The sequence below is a fragment of the Lissotriton vulgaris genome, chromosome 5 (assembly GCF_964263255.1).
Source record: "Lissotriton vulgaris chromosome 5, aLisVul1.2, whole genome shotgun sequence".
NCBI classification, from domain to species: domain Eukaryota; kingdom Metazoa; phylum Chordata; class Amphibia; order Caudata; family Salamandridae; genus Lissotriton; species Lissotriton vulgaris.
In genome coordinates, this window is record NC_141693.1 from 19,773,908 (window position 1) to 19,795,155 (window position 21,248).

The 21,248-nt window shown below is 45.3% G+C and overlaps 1 protein-coding gene across 1 annotated transcript in view; it reads right to left on the reverse strand.

Moving 5' to 3' along the window:
* The window catches only part of LOC147710014 (E3 ubiquitin-protein ligase TRIM39-like), a 541,081-nt gene that overhangs the window by 279,320 nt on the left and 240,513 nt on the right, over positions 1 to 21,248 (reverse strand). Inside the window, exons 3-4 of the mRNA XM_086920687.1 lie at positions 8,440 to 8,670; positions 3,576 to 3,598 (exon numbers count right to left, since the gene is read on the reverse strand). Of these exons, the coding sequence (XP_086776813.1) occupies positions 3,576 to 3,598; positions 8,440 to 8,670 (254 nt within the window). The remainder of the gene's footprint in view (positions 1 to 3,575; positions 3,599 to 8,439; positions 8,671 to 21,248) is intronic.

Below are 21,248 nucleotides of genomic sequence, written 5' to 3' on the forward strand. Positions count from 1 at the left end.
CAGTAATAGCAACCTTGTATTGCTGTGTGAGGGTATTTTTTTCAGGATGGCTTGTATCACTGACTGTTCAAAGTCAATGATAATTTTTTGTTGGTAGTAGTTATAAGTTTCTTGATTTAGTTTTGTTAGCAGCTCTACATAGGTAGTTGTTTGTTTATTAGGCTATAGTGCATAAATGAAGGGGATGTTGCTATTGTCAATGGATTGTGTATAAATGAAAACATGCTTTGGGACATGTTTTAAATGTACTATCCATCATCCATGTTTCACAAGATTGCGGTTTTAGTAAGTTTGTGGGAGTTGCAAACATTAGAATTCTTTTTTCGAGGTGGTATTTGAACTTCACTGAATATTTTGGGGGCAGGTGGGGTGTCAGTAGTAGATTTTTTAGCTCTGGCAATTAATCTTTTTAAAGTTGGGATGGAGAGTAATTGTCCAGTTTCTGCTACGTTAGGGGGGTAGTTATGCTCTTTCACATTTATTACAGTAGTTCCCTTTGTTGTTGCCCTCCCAAAATATGCATTGGAATAGTGTTTGGTGTATTGCCAATTAATATTGTCAGCTGTTTGTTTCTGTTGCGTGTAGCCATATTCCACGTAGCATACTAAAAGGTTCCCTTTTTGCAATGTTATGAATTTTGCACCTTCAGTCATTTTGATATTTGAACTGTGATAAGAAATGTATATAGAAAATTTAAATATTTTCTACATGCATTTATTTAAAAAAAATGTTTTTTTGTCCTCATAACCACCATATAGACAAAGTACCAAAGGAATTAACGGGGATTAGCTGTCTCAGTTTATCTGAAAAACTGGAAGGGACACAAATCTTATGGGGGCCACCTCTCCCTCAGCTTTCCACCGTATTCCAAAGAGGCACTGAGTACTTGATTTGCCAATCTATGGCAAACCTTGGGGTAGTTTTAGCAGCCAAGTGGGGGCCGGGCATGAACCGGATATCGGCTGTTCCATTGGTACAAAATATATAAGCACCATAGGAGATCAATCATTGGACTCGGGAAAAAAAAAAAAAAGTCTCGCGGGAATGACCGTCCGACTGGACCGTGGGGAAACCGGCGGTGCTATTAGGATTCCCCTCCAGCAAAACCCAACCGCGGTGGATGGATGTCTCCAAAGACTGCCACCGTGGATGGAACCATAGAAAAACCGACCGCCGCGGACGGAGTGGACACAGTAACAGGCCCAACCGCCGACAGTGCAGCGGAGTGACCGGCCGCACAATTAAGATAACACGGCCAGGGCAACGTAAAGAATCACCCTCCACGACCGTAGCGGAAAATAACATAGACAAATGTAAGTATCAGCGGAAGGGCCAAAGCTAATCCACTGCGGCGGTCAGACCGGAAAAAAATTGGCGGCCGCAAGGTACCATGCAATTCGGCAAATCAGGACCCATACCTACCATGAACACACCCCTCCCTCAATAACCCACATCAAAAGCACACCCCCATGGTGGAAAACCTGACAGGCAAGGGTCCACACCCACTAGGGCTGGGTCCATGGCAGTCGGGTTCGTGCGGTGGGTCTCGTGGCAATGCTTTCCCTCTCTGTTGTGGTGCTTCCACCGTCTACGAGATGGAGGTGTTTCCGCTGCGGTGTTCTGGTTTGTTTTCGACATCGTAATATTGCGGACGGTCGGGACGTCATTCCGCACAGCGGGGAGCATGGATTGGCTCCATCCGCCGTGATGTCTGGTGTGTTCCCACGGCGGTTCACGTTTTTACGCGGCAGACGGTAAATGTGCCCAGTTCCCCTTCCCAATGTGGCGGACGGAAGGCCCGCTGCTGGCGGACAATGAGGTGCATTTTCCGCCGCCTCCAGCCCAGCGGTCATGCATCCGTCCGCCATCCTAATCGGCCCCACTATTTGGTCGCACTCCTATTCTTTACAGTGGGAGCATGCATTCCGACCAGAATGCTCTCATTGTAAAATGGCGAGGTGCAGTTTATCGCTGCACCCCTTTGCCTGCCAAGGGATGCAGCGACCAACAGGTGGGCACATCCAACCAGAGGCTGTGCACCCATGGGGGCCCCTGCTCGGGGCCCCCAAAGTTGAAAGGCCAGCACGGAAAGGCTGTAGGAATCTGACACTGTAATCCCTTGGGCGGAAAGAGCCGCCCTTGGGATTACTGAAGTCATTCTGACTGACGGACGGGCTCTCCGAGCCGGTTGGAAGCCAGTCGTAATGACTGGTAGGATTCCTTTCCTTCCGACACCATCCTAATGGATAGGTCAGTAGGGAATCCGACCAGCTGATTACAATGTGGTACAAATGGCTCTGACCGACTGCAAGAGCTGTATCCTAATGCATAGTAATCAGCCCCCTAGTGATGATGCAAGAAACCAGTCAGGCACCCAGGCTTGCAGTTCAGACTTAAATGTTCCCATTAGAGTAGTGCCAAGTGTGATTTGCATATGGCTAGTCCCTGACTGGCATGGTGAATAGGACAGAAAAATGACTTCAAAATCACTCAAATAGTTAAGTATGTATGTATTTGATTTTTGTATAGCATGAACCTGGTGAAAAGGCAACAGAGTTGTGAGTAATTAAAGCAATCCAACGACCATGTTTTTCTAGGTGGCACCCTACCACTGCCTCTAGGAGAACCCCATGAAGTCAATACTGTAGCATTTGTTCAATTTTCTGGGTAGCTCATAACAACTTCTAGATCAACCCCATAAATCCTAAGAGCTACGACGGTTGACTTCCTCAGCTCGAGCAAACCCCATAAACTTATGCATGGTGTCGGATCCTCTGCTCTGGGTCACAACCTTCCTGCAGACCATGCTACAAATTTACATCTAAGCTCATATTCTCATCCACAAGGATACTTTCCTATACAATCAATATTAGTAGAAAAATTGTAAGTATATTATGGGATGTTCCTATGTGAATCTTTTCAAAACTAATCCTTCTGCTTCAAGCCATGATTTAGCATAGCAACAAGTTCATCATGACACATCTGAAGCAGACCTACGAATCTCAAGTACAATACATAATTATTCATCAGCCTGAAAATGCTTTGCGACATTGTTAGAGGTAGTTAAGTGCTATATAAAACTACAATACAAAGCAATACACCAAATATATCACTTTTTGGTGAACGTTGAACCTTATATGTTATGTGTATTTGTATAGCATACAGCTCACACGAAAGGGTATCATATTTATAAAAACATATAACCTAAATGTAAGGATTATTAGATTATTGCAATGTTGAGAGCTGCAGTGTAGATAAGGGTGTGGCTCGGGCCTTTAGTGGTACAAACATTCCAATATTTGTTTTTCTGTTTCTCCCTTTTTAATTTAGAGCACTCTACCCTCAGTAGGCGGATTGTTCTAGTACCATTATAGCACTTCTGTCTCAGGCTATACCAGTTTTTAAGTGCCATCCCTCTCATTATAGGTTCTTACCCGCAGGACCGGCCTTTAACTCATGCTCAGTGACTTTAGCAACCAGTATAGTCTGAGGCAGTGGGCTGTAATGCTATATGAAATCTTGCATGTGACAAAGACAAATCTATATTGTATACTTCAATCATGGAAGATACATACCTTTCCAAGATGTGCGTCTTACCCTAAAGAGAAAAAGAAATAAAAGGAACAATATAAGTGTTCTTCCCACATAATTCTGGGCATCAATTTGATGTATATTTTTTGGGGTATGTACTTTCACACTTCCCTGGCATTGGGGTTTATCTCACAATATCTAGTGACAACATATCGTCCTGCAATAATATTGTATCCAGAACATCCCCTACCACAATATCATGAAGATAATTATATAAAAATAAATATAGATTTACTATTCTGTGTACCTTAAATATTTATTACCTACTGGCAGTCGCCTGACACACAGGACCTAGTTTCCATAGGAAAAGGTTGTGTGTGTCAAGGAAAGTTTGGGGTGATCTGTGCAGTGAGGACTGAGAAATAAGGGCACGAAATAAGGGTGCGTTTGTAATGTTAAGTCCCTTAGGAAAGCATTTGTCGAACCTATAGCCCGAACTGCTGGACAGAGTTACACCAAATTTGGCAGAAAGGTAGATGTTGTTGCACAGATTGTGCTTATAGTTATTTGATGTAAATCCGTTCAGTAGATTTACAGAAATTTAAGTTGAAAATATAGTGATATCTCTGGTAGCAAAACCTTTGTGCTAAGGCAGGGAAATGCACCACTCTGATTGGCTGCCAACACTTTAATCAGGACGGTGTAGGGGTCCCCCGGTGACCCCGCCATGGCATAAATATATATTTTTTTAATTGCTGCAAAATCACGATAATCACGAATTCACAGGAACATTATTTTTCAAAAAATAAGCACAAGCTCCTGGGCTTGCTTTACAATAACCCCTGGGTGGGCCAGGTCCCAGGGGCTGTGCACCCCCCTCCTTGGGCTTATTAACCCCTTCGAGGCTGATGACGAGCTGGGCTCGTCATGGTGTAGCCTCCTCAAACACTGATGACGAGCCCAGCTCGTCATGAACAATGGGTTTTTTAAAAAGTCAGCATGACAGCAGAAGAACAGCAGCGCGCATGTGGTTAAAGTCCCGGGGACTGCAACCTCCCATGGCACTTTTATATATGAATGCCCACAGCCCAAGGACCGCCACCTCCCTGGGGCTAATTCAATATGTGTGGAGGTGCCTCATGGACCCCCCTGTTACAGGGACTGCCACCTCCCAGGGGCTAATTGCAATAATATGTGGGGGGCTCGTGAGCCTCCACGGAGCACACTTTCTTTTTAAAGTAATGTGGAGGAGGCAGTATGGCCTCCCCGCTGCCCCATGGACTGCCACCTCCACGAGCCACAAATGCAATAATTAAGGGGGTCCATTGCCACCACCTCCCTGGGGCATATTTGAACAAAGGAGGGGGGCTGCACGGCCACAGGGCTTCATGGTCCCCCTTGAAAAGTCCTAGACTGCCCGGGGGAGCACCACCCCCCATGGCCGGCTCCAGCAATGTCCCGGGGTGCCCACCCTGGGACATTGCAGCTTGCTATGGCTTGGTGGAAGCGCAATAGCAAACTCTCTGATTTCATGAAAGCAGAGCAGTGTCTGTTTCCTTGCCCACTGTGAAGCAAGCAGGGAAACAGACATATTGCTTTGGGATCCAAGGAGCTGCATGTCAGCAGCTCCCGGGATCCCAAAGCAATGCCGGCTCTCGCAGAAGGTGGGGAGTCGTTCAAGGACCACAAAGGCCTTGAGGCTCCCCAGCGGTCCTCAGTGGAGAGGGCATGCCCTGGGAGACGGGGCCCCTGGGGCCAAAGTTGACCCAGGGAAGGTACCCACGTGGGCCCCATCCACATTAAAAAAAATATACATTAAGGTCTTTCGCTGGGGACGAGGTTCGGATGGCTGAAATCGGCCTGGGAAGGGGAGCCCCTTCCTTTTGAAAAATGAAAATAATGGTGGAGCCAAAATAATTTAAAAGAAACAGGGGCAGCCCAGATAGATGGGGTCCTTATGGCCAAAAATTGCCCGGGAGGGGGTCCCCTTCACTCTGAGTTATGAACAAACCGATATAGGACGGGTGCAGGGGGACGGGGTCCCTGGGTCCAAAATCAGCCCCCCTTTTGTTAAAAAAACCAAAAAAGGGTCAGACCCGGGGGATGGAATTCCCAGGGCTGAAAATGGTCCAGGAAAGGGGGGCCATGCGGCTCCCAGTTTCTTAAAAAGAAAGCCACCAACTCACCTGAGGGCCGTCCCCTTTTTCCACTACTCTGTAAACACACCTCCTGGCCTGCTATTGGTTGGGGAATGTAGCCCCCTTGGCTGCAGTGGGTTCTACAGGTCCAACACCTTCTGTTACCTCCAGTAAGCCCCGCACAGTGGTGTTTCTGAGAGGTGATCAGAGGCCATGTCCCCTTTCTCCACCACTCTGCAAATGCAACTCTCAGTATACTGTTGGTGGGGGGGGGTGAGGTATCCTTGCCTATTCAGGGCCACAGGACTAAAACTCTTGGCAATGGGGCAATAGACAAAATACTGGGGGAAATCCAACACGCGCTCGTAAGGAAACAAAGTACAATGCCTTGAACTGCTACCTGGTGGCTGTCATTTAATCTTGCTAGCTATTTCTGCTCATCCTAATATCTGTTGCTTTTAACTTCTAAGACCTTTAGCTATACAATTACAATCAGTTTAAATCAAAGAGTATTATACTATATTCATGAAATGGCATATATTTCAGAAACAGCATATACACTAAAGAGGAATATAAAACAACATGTGTCCCTCAAAACTGTTAGAGATGAACCCAATACCCCAATAATCAGCAATGTACCCCAGTAAACATGGGACCCAAAAAACAGTAAAAGTTATGAAGCTCACTTAATACCTGAATTCTAGATTGGGAATATATCCATAAACTTGAATGAATTTCCTGCAAGTAGGCTGAATTGCCTGTCATACACCCTCTCATAACTACCAGTGGCTATTGATGGAACTCCAGTGGCTCTGACTTAGTAGTAGAGGAACAGTACAAAAGGGGGTGGTAATGGACGGAGCATCTGAACCAATCAAACACTCACACCCAGTCAAAAGATCTGGGTTTATCCATGACCGTTCTTTAGCCCAATCTGCCACCCCAGTTCAGACATGGCTATATGCAAATCAGTCTGACCCTGTGCCTCATGGGAACAGTCCAGCCCGAACTGCCAAGCCATGCCTTTCCTGGACCGGAAACAAGCTTCCGAGGACCGGTTTCTGGCATTACAGCCGTCTTCAGCCCGGCTTGCTTGAATCCAGTGGCAAAGTAAGCAAGGGACTCACGTCTGAGCATACCCTGCCACACTTATGGCGGCCAAAAGCGGTACAAAAGGGGGTGGTAATGGACGGAGCATCTGAACCAATCACTCACACCGAGTCAAAAGATCTGGGTTTAATCCATCACCGTTCTTTAGCCCACTCTGCCACCCCAGTTCAGACATGGCTATATGCAAATCAGTCTGACCCTGTGCCTCATGGGAACAGTCCAGCCCGAACTGCCAAGCCATGCCTTCCCTGGACCGGAAACAAGCTTCCGAGGACCGGTTTCTGGCATTTCAGCCGCCTTCAGCCCGGCTTGCTTGAATCCAGTGGCAAAGTGAGCAAGGGGCTCACGTCTGAGCATACCCTGCCACACTTATGGCGGCCAAAAGCGGTACAAAAGGGGGTGGTAATGGACGGAGCATCTGAACCAATCAAACACTCACACCCAGTCAAAAGATCTGGGTTTAATCCATCACTGTTCTTTAGCCCACTCTGCCACCCCAGTTCAGACATGGCTATATGCAAATCAGTCTGACCCTGTGCCTCATGGGAACAGTCCAGCCCGAACTGCCAAGCCATGTCTTCCCTGGACCGGAAACAAGCTTCCGAGGACCGGTTTCTGGCATTACAGCCGTCTTCAGCCTGGCTTGCTTGAATCCAGTGGCAAAGTGAGCAAGGGACTCAAGTCTGAGTATACCCTGCCACACTTATGGCGGCCAAAAGCGGTACAAAAGGGGGTGGTAATGGACGGAGCATCTGAACCAATCACTCACACCGAGTCAAAAGATCTGGGTTTAATCCATCACCGTTCTTTAGCCCACTCTGCCACCCCAGTTCAGACATGGCTATATGCAAATCAGTCTGACCCTGTGCCTCATGGGAACAGTCCAGCCCGAACTGCCAAGCCATGCCTTCCCTGGACCGGAAACAAGCTTCCGAGGACCGGTTTCTGGCATTTCAGCCGCCTTCAGCCCGGCTTGCTTGAATCCAGTGGCAAAGTGAGCAAGGGGCTCACGTCTGAGCATACCCTGCCACACTTATGGCGGCCAAAAGCGGTACAAAAGGGGGTGGTAATGGACGGAGCATCTGAACCAATCAAACACTCACACCCAGTCAAAAGATCTGGGTTTAATCCATCACTGTTCTTTAGCCCACTCTGCCACCCCAGTTCAGACATGGTTATATGCAAATCAGTCTGACCCAAAAAAGACAAATTGAGTGACTAAAAAGAAATTGGAAAGGAAATAAAACAAGCATTTGCAATGCAATAGGTCTCGCATTAGGAACGTTTGAGCTATTGGTATTGTAAATGACAAATTTTGTATTTATGTGTTGGTTTTGAAAATAGCGAAATGAATAGCTTTGTCATTGACAATGCCAATACTTTTAACTTTCGCAAATGTGACAGCTATAGCATTTGTAATGCAATATGTGTTGTATTTACGTAACTAACATGTCTTACTTACTCTTTCTCTGATTTTGCAACAGTAGGGTAGCCATCCCTTCTTTGCAACAGCCAATAACTCTGCGGTTTAAATGATAATGCTAGGAAGTCATCACACTGGCATGTCTGGAGTCTGGCAGTGCCCTAAAACCTAAGCAAAGAAGAGTACTCTACAAATGATTAAATACATCAGATTTCATGTCATGGATGTGTGACTCACCTCCAGGAGCTCCACATCTTGCTTCTGACACTGCTCCCCCACCTCTGCGATCAGGCCCCTGTGAGTGGATTGCATCTTCTCCAGTTCCCTCAGTTTCCCTTGAACCCTCTTCATAGTCCGATCATGGTCGTTTTTCAGCTCTTGGAGGAGCTGCTGCTTCTTGTTTATCAGAACCTTCTTCAGTTGTCCAAATGTAGCACCGATCCTCTCTTCCTGGCTCTTGAAGTTTCCCTTGAATAAACAATCAAAACACGTCTAATGACTGATCGTGGCTTTACCCTGGCAATCTTCCTCTATTTACTAATCCAATCATTATTACAGCTGATGGCTCAGAGAACCGGCCTTCTATGTGCTATTCTCTGACAGGTTACCAGGCTGACCTTTGACCTAGCAGAGGTGTTATGTCTTTGCAAAGACTGCACCTCTGCCCAGTCAAACCATGACTAAAGGCCCATGAAGCTTAAAAAGGGAGAATTTATTTAAAAACATCTTAGAGTGAAATACTTGAAGGTTCAACAAAGGGTGGGGGAGGGGATTTAAACTCTCCTTCAAATCATGCTGGGCTAAATGTAATAGGCAAAATTAGAGCCTTTCAAGTGAATGCCCAGCACTACTGCAAATCCAGAGCTGCAGAAAAACACAAAGCATCACCCAAGGCTTCCCTATGCATCTAAACATTGGCTGCTCCAAAAAACGAATGTATGGCCTTCTGAAGTCCTCACTCATTTGCTGGGAGGAAGAGTCTCAGACTGATCACACCTGCTTTCATTCACACAAGCTTTCCATACACCCAATTGTCTCTCGTGAAGCGCGAGCAGTTAAGGAAGGTGGAAAGAGATGAAAAGAGAAAGGGGGCAGAGAGGGAAACACTAGAGATTAACTGTCCATGGCGGATCTAATAAACAGGAGAAGGGGCAAGGCCTCTGGACTTGTTATTGGATTTAGAAATTTCCAGGTGTTCACCAGCACTGGAGTGCAGGTGACAATTCAAATGTAATGCTCAGCATTTACTGTCGTTGCTTTCTTTCTTTCCCTCCTGCAGGGCTCGCCAGGGTCAAGATCAGAGCAGAGGGCAGCACAGTTTGGGCAAAGGCTGGAGTGCAGCAGGTGTAGTGTTTCTGAAGCTGGGTTGAGGCTGAGATGGAAGAGAGGCCCTCAACACAGCAGTCTTGGAGATCAAACCTTATTTCTAGGAATAATGTACAGAGAGTGGCCAAGAGGAAGTGATCATAGGTGTCCACAGATCTGACAGCCTCATTGCTCAGAGTATGAAAAACTGGGGCTTTCAGGGTTCAGATGTGAAAGTTGGGGGCTGAGAGGGAATGTATCTGATGGAAGTAAACACACTAGGTGGAGCAGTTAAGGAAATATGATAGAATGTGTTGCTTGTTGTAGAGTGCCTTTGGGGCTAAAAGAGCTTTCAATTCAGTTCTGCTCGTTGTGTGGGGGGAGGTATATTGTAACTTGGGTGGGTTTAGGTATGTATTGGCTTTGGTGGGTAGGAGTTTTGGGTGTCAAGGAGGTGGTTAGGGGTGGGGCAGGCATGTGCAGTGATTGAGGTGGGGCGGTTCCCAGCTGAGTAGAGACCGAGGCCTGTAGTGATGGGTAACACAGGGATGTGTGTCAGTGGATAATAAATGAGGTGGGCTTTAGTTTTCTGATTACTTGGAGCAAGGGTGTGTTACCATGGTGGGCAGATGAATAGTAACAACAGTTTTTTTTTTGGGGGGGGGGGGGTAGTGACTAAAGACTAAGAAGGGTCAGGAATGTAGGGGGCAGTGAGACCAAGTGAGATGTGCACAGAGGAAAGGGATGGTCAAAAGTGTCTGTGGTGTGGAAAGGGCAGGTATTGAGGTAGGAGATGTGTGTGCGGGCAGTAAGTAGCGATGGAGGTGGGGGCAGGTCATTTAGGCTGGGGCACAGACATAGGAGGCAAGTGTTAAATAATGAGGAAGGGTCCTTTAACATTGTTGCTATAGAACCATATTTGAAATGACTATCGCAGGTAACCTCCTTTATCTCTACAAGGAATAACCCTTCCACCATGCTGATGTGACTCAGTAATCAAATGTTATGCCAAAATAAGTCAACACTGCTCGGAGGACAAAAAATAAAAATATAAACTGGTATGAATTGCTGCCGGCCAGTAGTATATTGTTTTGTAGGATTTCGTTTTGATAGCATTTCTTATCTGTGACAGGCCTGTGAAACGCTCCGATTCACAGTGCACTGCTGATGCACTTAAGAGTGCGCGTTCAGTAGTGTGTGAACCCGAGTTTCCCTACTTTATTTTTCCTTGCAATATTATATAGCGCAAACTCGACAACATGGCATGAGCACAATTTACATTACAGAAGAACACATTCATTTGTGGTAGGCAAGGGGAGACAAAGTGATTTGCCTGGAATCACAGGATTGAGGTTCCGTGACGATTTGAACCCGTGTTTTCAATATTGTCGGAAATACATAATAGTAGTATCAGCGAACCGCAAATGATCCATTTAGCATATCCTGGTGTTTTCGCTACGATACGAGCAAGAGCGCTCCTGTTATGAACACATTTCTGATCTACCCACGGCATCCATCTTAGATCATGGCCGCCATTTTGTGTTTCTTGCCCTCACATATGCAATAACCTCTGATCACTTCATTTCGATTAAGGACACGTAGCCTTAGCCGGAGATTCACCTCTTTCATGACTCGTGCACCTTAAACCAGATCACGCTGTAGCTACATGATTCAACAAAGGCTGCCTCCTCTGCCCGAGGCCAGCCCACCTGAACTGGTTCTCGTGTCCATTGTCCCGATCATGATTAGGCGGCCGAAGCCGGTAGCCTTGCCCATTTACAACCCACAAACATCTCTTATCCCGCTTTCCTATCTTCTGCACCTGGCTCTGCTCCTTTCCTTCTGGGCCTTTATTAGGGGGAGGTAACGAAATTTACGATGAGGCGGTCCGGCTCTTGAATGCAATATTGACAAGGGATTGTGATGAACTAGTGGGAACCCCTCTTCGTGATGTTTGGCATCAGATATTATCGACAGTTCCTGTGTAACGTCAAATATTTATTGTTTTAGGACACAAAGGTTTGGGAATGTACTAACATGTGAAATATTTGCCTGGAGCACAATTTTTAGTATATAAGGAGCAACCCTCAATGTACAAATCGAACAGGCTCCTAGACACTGCCCATGCGTAGTTTCTGTGACTTCTGTGTCCCTGCAGTAATAAACCTTTGGTCTTTGACGCCACCATCGAGAAGCCCGTGTTTCTGTTCATTTGCGCACCAAGGCAGGTGGAACTCCGGGGTCTTTGGGTGTTGTTCCCTGACACCTCTGGACGGAACCAAAAAGTCCAGAACTCCAGGATGTTGAGCTGATGCGGAGATTCGAACGTAGCTCCCCAGCTCTAAAGTTCGCAATTCTAGAACTTGTGGCGGGAGGTGTGTCTAAAAGTGTATGTCGGTGCTGGCCATCAATGAGAGAGACCTGTGCATTTTTCAAATCGGTGGTGACAAAATATGAGTATATTGCTGGAGATGTGGGCCGCCGTGCCACCAATGTACTTACCGGGGGAGGGTAAACACCCATTATTCCGCAACTTTCTTTCCGCATACCATCACTCCACATACTTTCATTACGAAAGTACCATGACTCCGCAATGCCATTATAACGCATGGCATTACATTTTATATGCTTTACCACGCATACATTTACAACGAAATTAGGTCGGTTTGGGTTTTGGAGTACAGGGGTATTTTAAGGGTTCAGGGCTAGGTTTGGGTTATAGGGTACAAGGGTATTTTAGGGTTCAGGGGTAAGTTTGGGTTTTGGGGTACAGGGGTATTTTTAGGGTTCAGGGGTAGGTTTGGGTTTTGGGGTACAGGGGTATTTTTAGGGTTCAGGGGTAGGTTTGGGTTTTGAGGTACAGGGGTATTTATAGGGTTCAGGGCTAGGTTCGGGTTTTGAGGTACAGGGGTATTTATAGGGTTCAGGGCTAGGTTTGGGTTTTGGGGGACGGGTATTTTTAGGGTTTAGGGATAGGTTTGTGTTTTGGGGTACAGGGTATATTTATAGGGTGAAGATGGGTTAGTGTTTAAGGGAGTTGGGGTATTTTGAGGAGTAAGGGTGGGTTATGATTATGGGGTGCAGGGGTATTTAAAGGGAGCAGGGTGGACACTCGGAGCTGGAATGTACAGAACCTGGGAAGAAAATACAATGAAATATTGGGCACAACGCTCACTTTTTTTTCCCGTAATCCCGCACCCCGAACACACCCACGCCCCCAGCACACGCCCACAGCACACGATATGAGACATGGCATGAAGGGCGGAACGTACCACACGCCCCCAGCGCTTGTCATGCCCCCAGCACAACGCAGACACGCCCGTAAGGGACTACTTTGCTGGCACAGTTCTTTTACCTTTTAAATGTATATGGTGGGCGTCTGCATAGCCTATGTCCTTCTGCTGCAACTGCCCTTTCCAACGCTGTATTGGGTGTTGTGATTGGTGCTGTGGTTCCTGAGATTACCCGCCTCAAAGGTTTGGGCTCTCTCTTTATTATATTAGTATAGATATAGATACAGAGTCTTAATTTCGCCCAATTGAGGCCATAAAAGGTCTTCATAAAAGCTGTTAGGAACACCCATCATACATTGAAGTAAAGTGCAAAGAACAATTGTGCAAAGACCAGAATTCGAGCATCAATATAAAATATTTATATTAGCAGCAGTAACCATAAGACGAGGCGAGAGTAGAACTTGACCAGTAGTATATACAATTCAATTCATCTATCATGAATCGTATATGAAAACTAAACCTGGTCATACATGTCCTAAGGGAACATCAAATAAGCTTCAACCTACTTCTAGAGCGCCTCAAGCTCATGACGTGAATTGTTGTTTTGCTGGATCAATGCTTATATGGATGACATGTTTTCAAATATCATAAAGGATGAATTGTAAACATTTAGGATGTACCTTTGATTAACTCTAGAGGGGTCATTTAGGGGTTGGCGGGCTGCTCTCCACTCCACAAGGGCAATGGAGGCGTGTAATGTTCTGCAGATGGCAATATTTGGAGGTCTCCGCCTGCCCGGTGGAGGTTTCTGTGCCTTGGCTCCACGGATGGCACTCTTTCTTGACTGGTTGGCTGCCATGTTTCATCAGCTTCACAGCTTCTCCACAAGTGAAAGTTTGGTTTTGAAAAACAAACAACGAATGGCCCTAGCGCCCTGGGAGTGTTCTCCCTGGGTGTGGGCGCTATCTGTCTGTCTTGGGCCACCAGGATGTTGCTGGCGGTCCGGAGCAGATGGAAAGCACGTCACTACATCCACTCTGAGCAGGGTGGACAAACTGAGGAACTTAGACGGAAAGTTCAATGCCTGTCAGGTCATCTGTCCAAGACTTCAGCGGGCAGAGCCAGTGGGTGGCAGAAACATGTTAGTCCACTGCTGTCATTAAAAAAGTTATAAATGGGGGCTTGGGGTGGCATTAGAAGAATGTCCACCCCCGGGCAGCTTCGGCCATGGTATCGCCCAGACCAAGCTCGTGCAGGAGAGGCGCCTGCTCTAGAACGTGGCGGTTTGAATCGCCGCGTTCTGATTCGGGTCCGTTGGGGGTCCTCGGCCAAGGTAGGCGGCAGCGCCGCAGTTGTTTTACATGGTTAAATAGAGTAACTGTGCCACCTAGTGGTTGAAAATGGTTTTGGTGCTGGATATAGTGAAAATATTTTAGCATGTAGATAAAATGCTTTACAATTGAACGTACATGAAACATTTATCGTTTTCCTTTCTATTTTTTAGCGTGAGTTGAAACACTGATATGTGTTAATGTAAAATGTAAATTGATACTTGTATAGCGCACTACTCACCCGCAAGGGTCTCAAGGCGCTTGTACGAATACCGCTGTGGAACCCGTCCTGGCTTTCCCTGTGAGGCGTCCACTCCTGGGCACCCCCAGGGTGAAGGCCAGGCATCCTTAGTGTTGTGGGGGCAGTTGTCGAGATTAAGCAAGCTATTGCCCAGAGTTGCAGAGTGGGACCCCATGATTGGAATAGGCACCGAGGCGAGAATTATCAGGTCCGAGGAATTATGAGCCCAAGACCCACCGAGGCGGGAATTGAACCCTGGTCCCGGGCTAGACCTCTGCATCAGGGTCTGCCGCTCTAACCATTGAGCCACACTTGAGTTTATAAGAGCTTGTGAATGCATATTTGACATAGTGATAAAACAATTGGCTCTACAACAGGTAATTAAATATTTTGTAATTTACAGCTGGGGTGTAGGGATGGGTTTTGCGGCTATCGTGCAGTGGTCCTCTTGACAATAAGGAATATGCATGGTTTATTCTTCTAAGGCGGGTTGGGTCAAGTTTTTGTCAGGATGTGTTTGTTAGTAGAAAATGGGGTGATGGCGCTACCTGTGGGGTTTTTAAATTATAGCTTATTTGATGTTGTTCAGGTCACTTCTTTATTAATTTCAACTACTAAATATGATATTTCATATTATTTCCCTCCTTTTGCTGCTTGAGGTTGGTAACTGTGGGGATGTACTGTTCTATATGCTCTGTATCTTTAAGAGCACAGGTTTCTCCACGTGCACCATGACGCTCGTGGAGTCTCCTGTGTTCTCATGTCTGGAGCTCCCGGACGGCAGTTGCTGCCGGGAGAGCTGTTGTCTGGACCATAATAAAGGACTGTGCTTTTATCACCATATAGTATCGTCATCCTTTCACTGGCGACGATGGTCCAGTACTCCAACTCTCTCAAGAGTTGTCAGTAACTCATCTAAGGAAAACGGAGCAGCCGCGACGTCAAGCGAGAGAGAAAGCAGAAGAAAAGAATTTCAAACGGAACGATGTCAAGCCGGTATCTCCATTGAAACGTGAGTCTTTGACCCTGCTGTGGCAATATTGCGCTGTGCTGTCACCCTCGAATTAGTCAATTCAACTAAAGCGCATTACCGCTGTTAATTAACTAAAGCGCATTACTGCTGTTAAAAGGATTAGCGCGAGCGCTGCTTTTGAAGCCCAACGCGAGCGCTGCTTGTGGACATTCTTTAATTGACGCGTTTAAAAGATAAACGCGAGCGTTCCTTCTAAATGCTCAGCGCGATTGTTGCTGCAGGACATTCTCAATTCCATGCGTCTTTACCTTGAAGTGCGCTACCATGGCAACATAAGCGCATTGTGACGTGCAAAGCAAAGCGAACTTCAACTTGTATTACAGCCTGCTTTATGATGTCAACAATTATCAATTAACAAGGGAAAACAAGGAACAGCATTTTTGCAGAAGAAGAAACACAGCACAGCACAGCAAGCATTATCACAAAATAAATAAACAATTGCACAGCAGGCATTCTCACAAACCACTAAATACCTTAAGTATTTAGTAGACCTAATAGACTTGAGTTACGTTGTTTGGTTTTGAGGCAGCAGCTCCCCACGCAAATGGAAAAAGTAGCCTCGCCACCTCCCTTTTTGCAATCTCCAGGTCCTCCCCCCATGCCCTGGAAACAGTGGAAAGCTACATTTGACGCATACATTGAAGCCATCGATGGTGATACCTTCACATCAAAAAAGAAGAAGGCCTTATTAGTATATAATTTGGGACCTGAGGGAAGGTCCATTCTGGAAACATTACCTCTTGAAGAAGTGAGAATATCCATTTCAAGTGATGATGGCGATGCGCAAACATTAGACGAATATGCTTCTATAGTCAAGACATTGGACAAAAGATTCAGTCCTAAACGGAACACTGTGTTGGAACGTCACAAGTTTTTGCAACGTGCACAATTACCCGGAGAGTCCATAGATGATTTCGTTGCAGCCTTAAGGATCCTAGCAGTTAACTGCAACTATAGAGAATTCAGAGATGAAATCATTAGGGATCAACTCATTGAACGCACTCATGATAGAAAACAGCGTGAAAAACTCTTATCGTCTAATGACCCTGATCTAGAAACTGCTTTGACTCTGGCCAAATCTGTTGAGCATTCCCAATATTGTTTAAAAGAAATGAGTACTTCTACATCTCCTCTGGCCACTCCAACAGAATCTTCTGACATCAGTGCCATCAGCACCAAAGCAACAGTCAGAATTCCAGAACGGAGGACATCTAACCCGAATCGTTCTCAAATTCCTTCGTTTTCCAGTTCCAACAAGCCTAGGAATGATGCGCAAGGATTATCCTGTTATCGATGTGGGAGTAGATCTCATTTAGGAAATTTCAAATTTTGTTTCGCAATTAATCAATCTTGTTTTAAATGTGGCAAGAAGGGTCATTTAGCACGTATGTGTAAGGCAACCGGAGTTCAGAAAGGTTCTTCACAAATGGTGAAAAGTATTGATGAACGCTTACATGTAGATGAAGAAGATGAGCATTATGAATTGCTAATGTTGTCTTCTTCTCCCATGAATGCTGATGGTGTTGTTGAGATAGCGACTATAGATGGATCTCGAAGACGAAAATCCCCTGTTTGTTCCATTAAAGTGAATGGCGTATTGATCAAATTTCTAGCAGATTCAGGTTCTCCATTTTCCATAGTTAATGTTAAGGATTTAGACATGTTAGATAATATTCTACTATCAAAATCTTTTATCAAAATGTTTGCATATGGGGGAAAAAGGGTAGAAGTATTAGGAAAGTTTAGAGGAGAGATTGATTTCAAAGGAGATTCTACATCCTCCATCATTTATGTTGTAAAAGATGGTACCAATTTATTGGGTTGGCATGAACAGGGTGAGCTTGGTATGATCCTTGATCCCAATCATCAAGACATGGTTTTATCAAGACGTGAGGCCAAGCAGTATTATGCCTCTTTGCCTGATTTAGAGTCAGTACATTCCCTAAGTGTTTCTGGTGAAAGTGAATGGGCGCATGAATTTCCAGAAGTTTTCTGCGACAAATTAGGCAAACTCAAAGGTTTCCAGCACCAGATTATTTTAAAAGAAGGAGTTAAAGCAGTTGCACATAAAGTTCGCAAGGTACCCCTGAGTATGCGAAGTGAGTTAAAGGCTGAACTGGAGAGATTGTGTCTCTTAGGTGTAATTGAACCTATAGAGGCATCAGAATGGTTATCTCCTGTAGTTTTGGCGCGCAAGGCTGATAAGTCTCTTAGGATGTGTGTGGACTTGCGCGACTTGAATGCCTGCATTTGGATAGATCGGCAACCACTACCTAATATTAATGAAATGTTATCTACATTGGAGGGTGCCAACTATTTCACTACCCTAGACATTTTTTCGGCATATCACCAAGTTGTTTTAAGCAAGGATTCAAGACACCTTACGTCTTTTGTAACTCCGGAAGGTGCTTTCCGCTACTTGAGGATGCCGTTCGGTCTGGCGTCGGCTTCCGCAGTTTTTCAACGCCTTATGGGAAATCTGTTCAAAAACACTGCGGGAGTCGTCTTCTTTCAGGACGACATTCTCATTTACGGCAAGTCTGTGAGTGAACACGATAGCAGGGTAAGAACAGCTTTGGGAATTTTAAAAGATTTTGGGTTGACATTAAGAAAAGACAAATGCAGGTTTCTCAGGGATAGTGTAGATTATTTGGGTCATCACATCTCAGCCAAAGGGGTGGAACCCAAAATGAAATTGTTAGATGCCATTCAGAATGCACCAGAACCATCCAACAAGGATCAACTACGTTCTTTCTTAGGGCTGATCGAATATTACGCCAAATTTGTTAGAAATTTTTCTGACAGGACTGTGTCTCTAAGAAATTTATTGAAAAAGAATGTTAAATATGTTTGGTCGCAAGAATGTGCAAATGATTTTACCTTACTGAAAAATGCCATTGTACAAGCACGTCCCCTCAAACTTTTTAATATTAATGATCAGAATATTGTAATTACTGATGCCAGCAATGTGGGCCTGGGTGCAGTTCTTTCTCAGAAAAGAGTGGATGGTAAAGTGGAAGTAATTGCTTTTGCCTCCAGAACCTTACGCGGGGCAGAAGGCACGTATTCCACCATCGAGAAAGAGGCGTTAGCCTTGTGGTGGGGCGTGCAACATTTCAGGAATTTTCTCTGGGGTAATCACATAACACTCAAAACTGACCACAAGCCTCTAGTTGATCTTTTCACTACGAAAGGTGGTGGGAGGGCTTCTCCTCGCATTGCTAAATGGCAATACAGGCTTAGTGAGTTTGATTATCACCTGGAATATGTCCCTGGAATTAGAAACAATGTGGCTGATTGTCTATCCAGATTGCCTCTTCCCCATGATAAGTTAGAACAGAGTGATGAAGATTTGGAGATGGTGTGTGCAGTGAGTTCTATATCGGAGGTTGGCATCGCGTTGTCAGAAAGTGAGTGGAAGTCAGCGGTAACTGAGGATAAGAATTTATGTTGTGTAATGAATTACCTGGTCAATGGTTGGCCCAATGACAAGTCCCTTTCTTCAAATTTAATGCCTTTTAGGAGAGTGCGTGATGAATTGTCTTTAATTGATGGCATTTTACGTAGGGCTGGTTTACTGGTGGTTCCAGAAGCTCTTTGTGGAAAGGTTTTGGAGTTGGCTCACGTTGGGCATTTGGGCATTCGTGCTATGAAAAGGAGGGTGCGTGAAGATTTTTGGTGGCCTGGAGTAGACAATGCAATTGAACATTGTGTGCGTGATTGTGGTGCTTGTGTCCTCAGTGATAAGTCTCAAGTTACTAGCCCTTCTCCTGTGACTCCAGTACAGGTTAAAGAGCTGCCTTGGCACAAATTGGCGTTTGATGTTGCGGGTCCGTTTTACAATCTAGGAGTAACTCCAAAGTATGCATTAGTTTTAATTGACTACATGTCAAAATGGCCGGAGGTCAAATTTGTTGAGTGCATAAATTCCACAACTGTTGTTGAATTCTTCAAAAATGTGTTTTTGCGGGAGGGTGTGCCAGAAGAATTGGTATCTGACAATGGCACTCAGTTGGTGTCGAGTGAGATGCAAACATTTTTAAAATCTCTTGGGATCAAGCACATTCTCACCTCTTTATATCACCCTTCAAGCAATGGGTTAGTTGAAAGGTTGAACCGTGTGATCAAGGATCAGTTGCAGTTAGCCAACGTCAATGGTTTGAATTGGAAGAAGGTCATTGCTGACATGTTGTGGGCATTGAGAGTCACTCCCCATTCTAGCACAGGCGTCTCACCTTTTACTTTACTCAGAGGTAGAGTGGCTGGTTCAGAATTAAACAAAGATTGGATGGCGAGGAAAAACATTGACGGTATCAAACTCGCTGGAGTGGCTGATGTTAGGGCTAGTACCCAGGCCAAATATGCTCAAGGGAGTTGTAGATTATCTCCTGTGCGCTCGGGGGACTGGGTTAGGATAAAAAAACCAGTACTTTTGCGTAAAGGACTGGCTCGGTTTTCTCCTCCTGTCTTAGTCAAAGAGGTGAAGGATCATGTAGTTGTTCTGGAAAATGGTAAAATTTGGAACAAATCTCGTGTTTCCATTATTCCTAAGCATAAAGTTGAGTTTGTGAAAAACAAATTTGGTTTGAAGTCTAACTCAGGTTTACTGCCTGCTAGTACTGTTCCTCCAATTCGGCCCGCTCATGACACCAATTCTGTTTCTAAAGACATGTCGACTAGACGATTTTCCACCAGATGTAAAAATGTTCCTGGAAAATTTCGTGATTTTGTGACTTATTAAACCAATTCCTTTTTTTTCATTTTGGGGAAGGGGTGGGTTAATGTTTTGTGCTTTATGTTGTCATTGTTATTAATTGAGGGAAGGGGGATGTGTGGGGATGTACTGTTCTATATGCTCTGTATCTTTAAGAGCACAGGTTTCTCCACGTGCACCATGACGCTCGTGGAGTCTCCTGTGTTCTCATGTCTGGAGCTCCCGGACGGCAGTTGCTGCCGGGAGAGCTGTTGTCTGGACCATAATAAAGGACTGTGCTTTTATCACCATATAGTATCGTCATCCTTTCAGTAACGTCAGTAAAATTTTCAGTCAAGGTTAATGGTGAGCATAAAGGGCAGGGAAAATGGATGTGGGTTAGTGGTGAAGGTAAAGAAAATTGCTAGTTCACCCGAGTTCTGCGTCTAGTGTCTTGCAGGCCAACCATAATACGAGCCTGCAAAAGGGCATCAGGTGCAGGAATATTCCTTCAACAGGTATCAAGCGTCCTGTTCGTCTCAGGTATCAACCGTCCTGTTCATTTCAGGTATCAAGCGTCCTGTTCATTTCAGGTATCAAGCGTCCTGTTCATTTCAGGTATCAAGCGTCCTGTTCGTCTCGATTTTTCCAACTCAATGTACACCGGCCTTCCACTGGGCCTGGTCAATCGCCTTCAAATAATTCAAAATCAGGCGGCAAGATTGATTTACAAGCAGCCGAGATGGCAGTCCGCCAGGATGTTATTGCGCACCTTACACTGGTTACCTATTGCGCAATGTACGGCGTTCAAGTCAGGCTGTATAATCTTCAAGGCCCTTCACTGCACTAACCCCAAATTTCTTAACAGCCTTATCACGAGACACACCCCGCACGTAACCTTCATTTCGCCCATCTTCATCTTTTGTCTATTCCTTCAATCAAACTAAAACGACAAGGTGGGCGTCGGTTTTCTTATCTGGCCCCCAAGCTTTGGAATTAATTTCCACTCTCAGTTAGGAACTGTGATAGTCTCCTGGGATTCAGAAAGGCCTTGAAAACCTGGCTCTTTGCGCAGTCAGGCTAAATGGGACCCTCGCAGCTACTAGTGTTTGAATAGCGCCAAGAAACCTACGGTGTAAGTGCGCTTGACAAATTAATTTTAACATAACATATCAAGCGTCCTGTTTGTTTCCTTCCATATGTTCTGAAA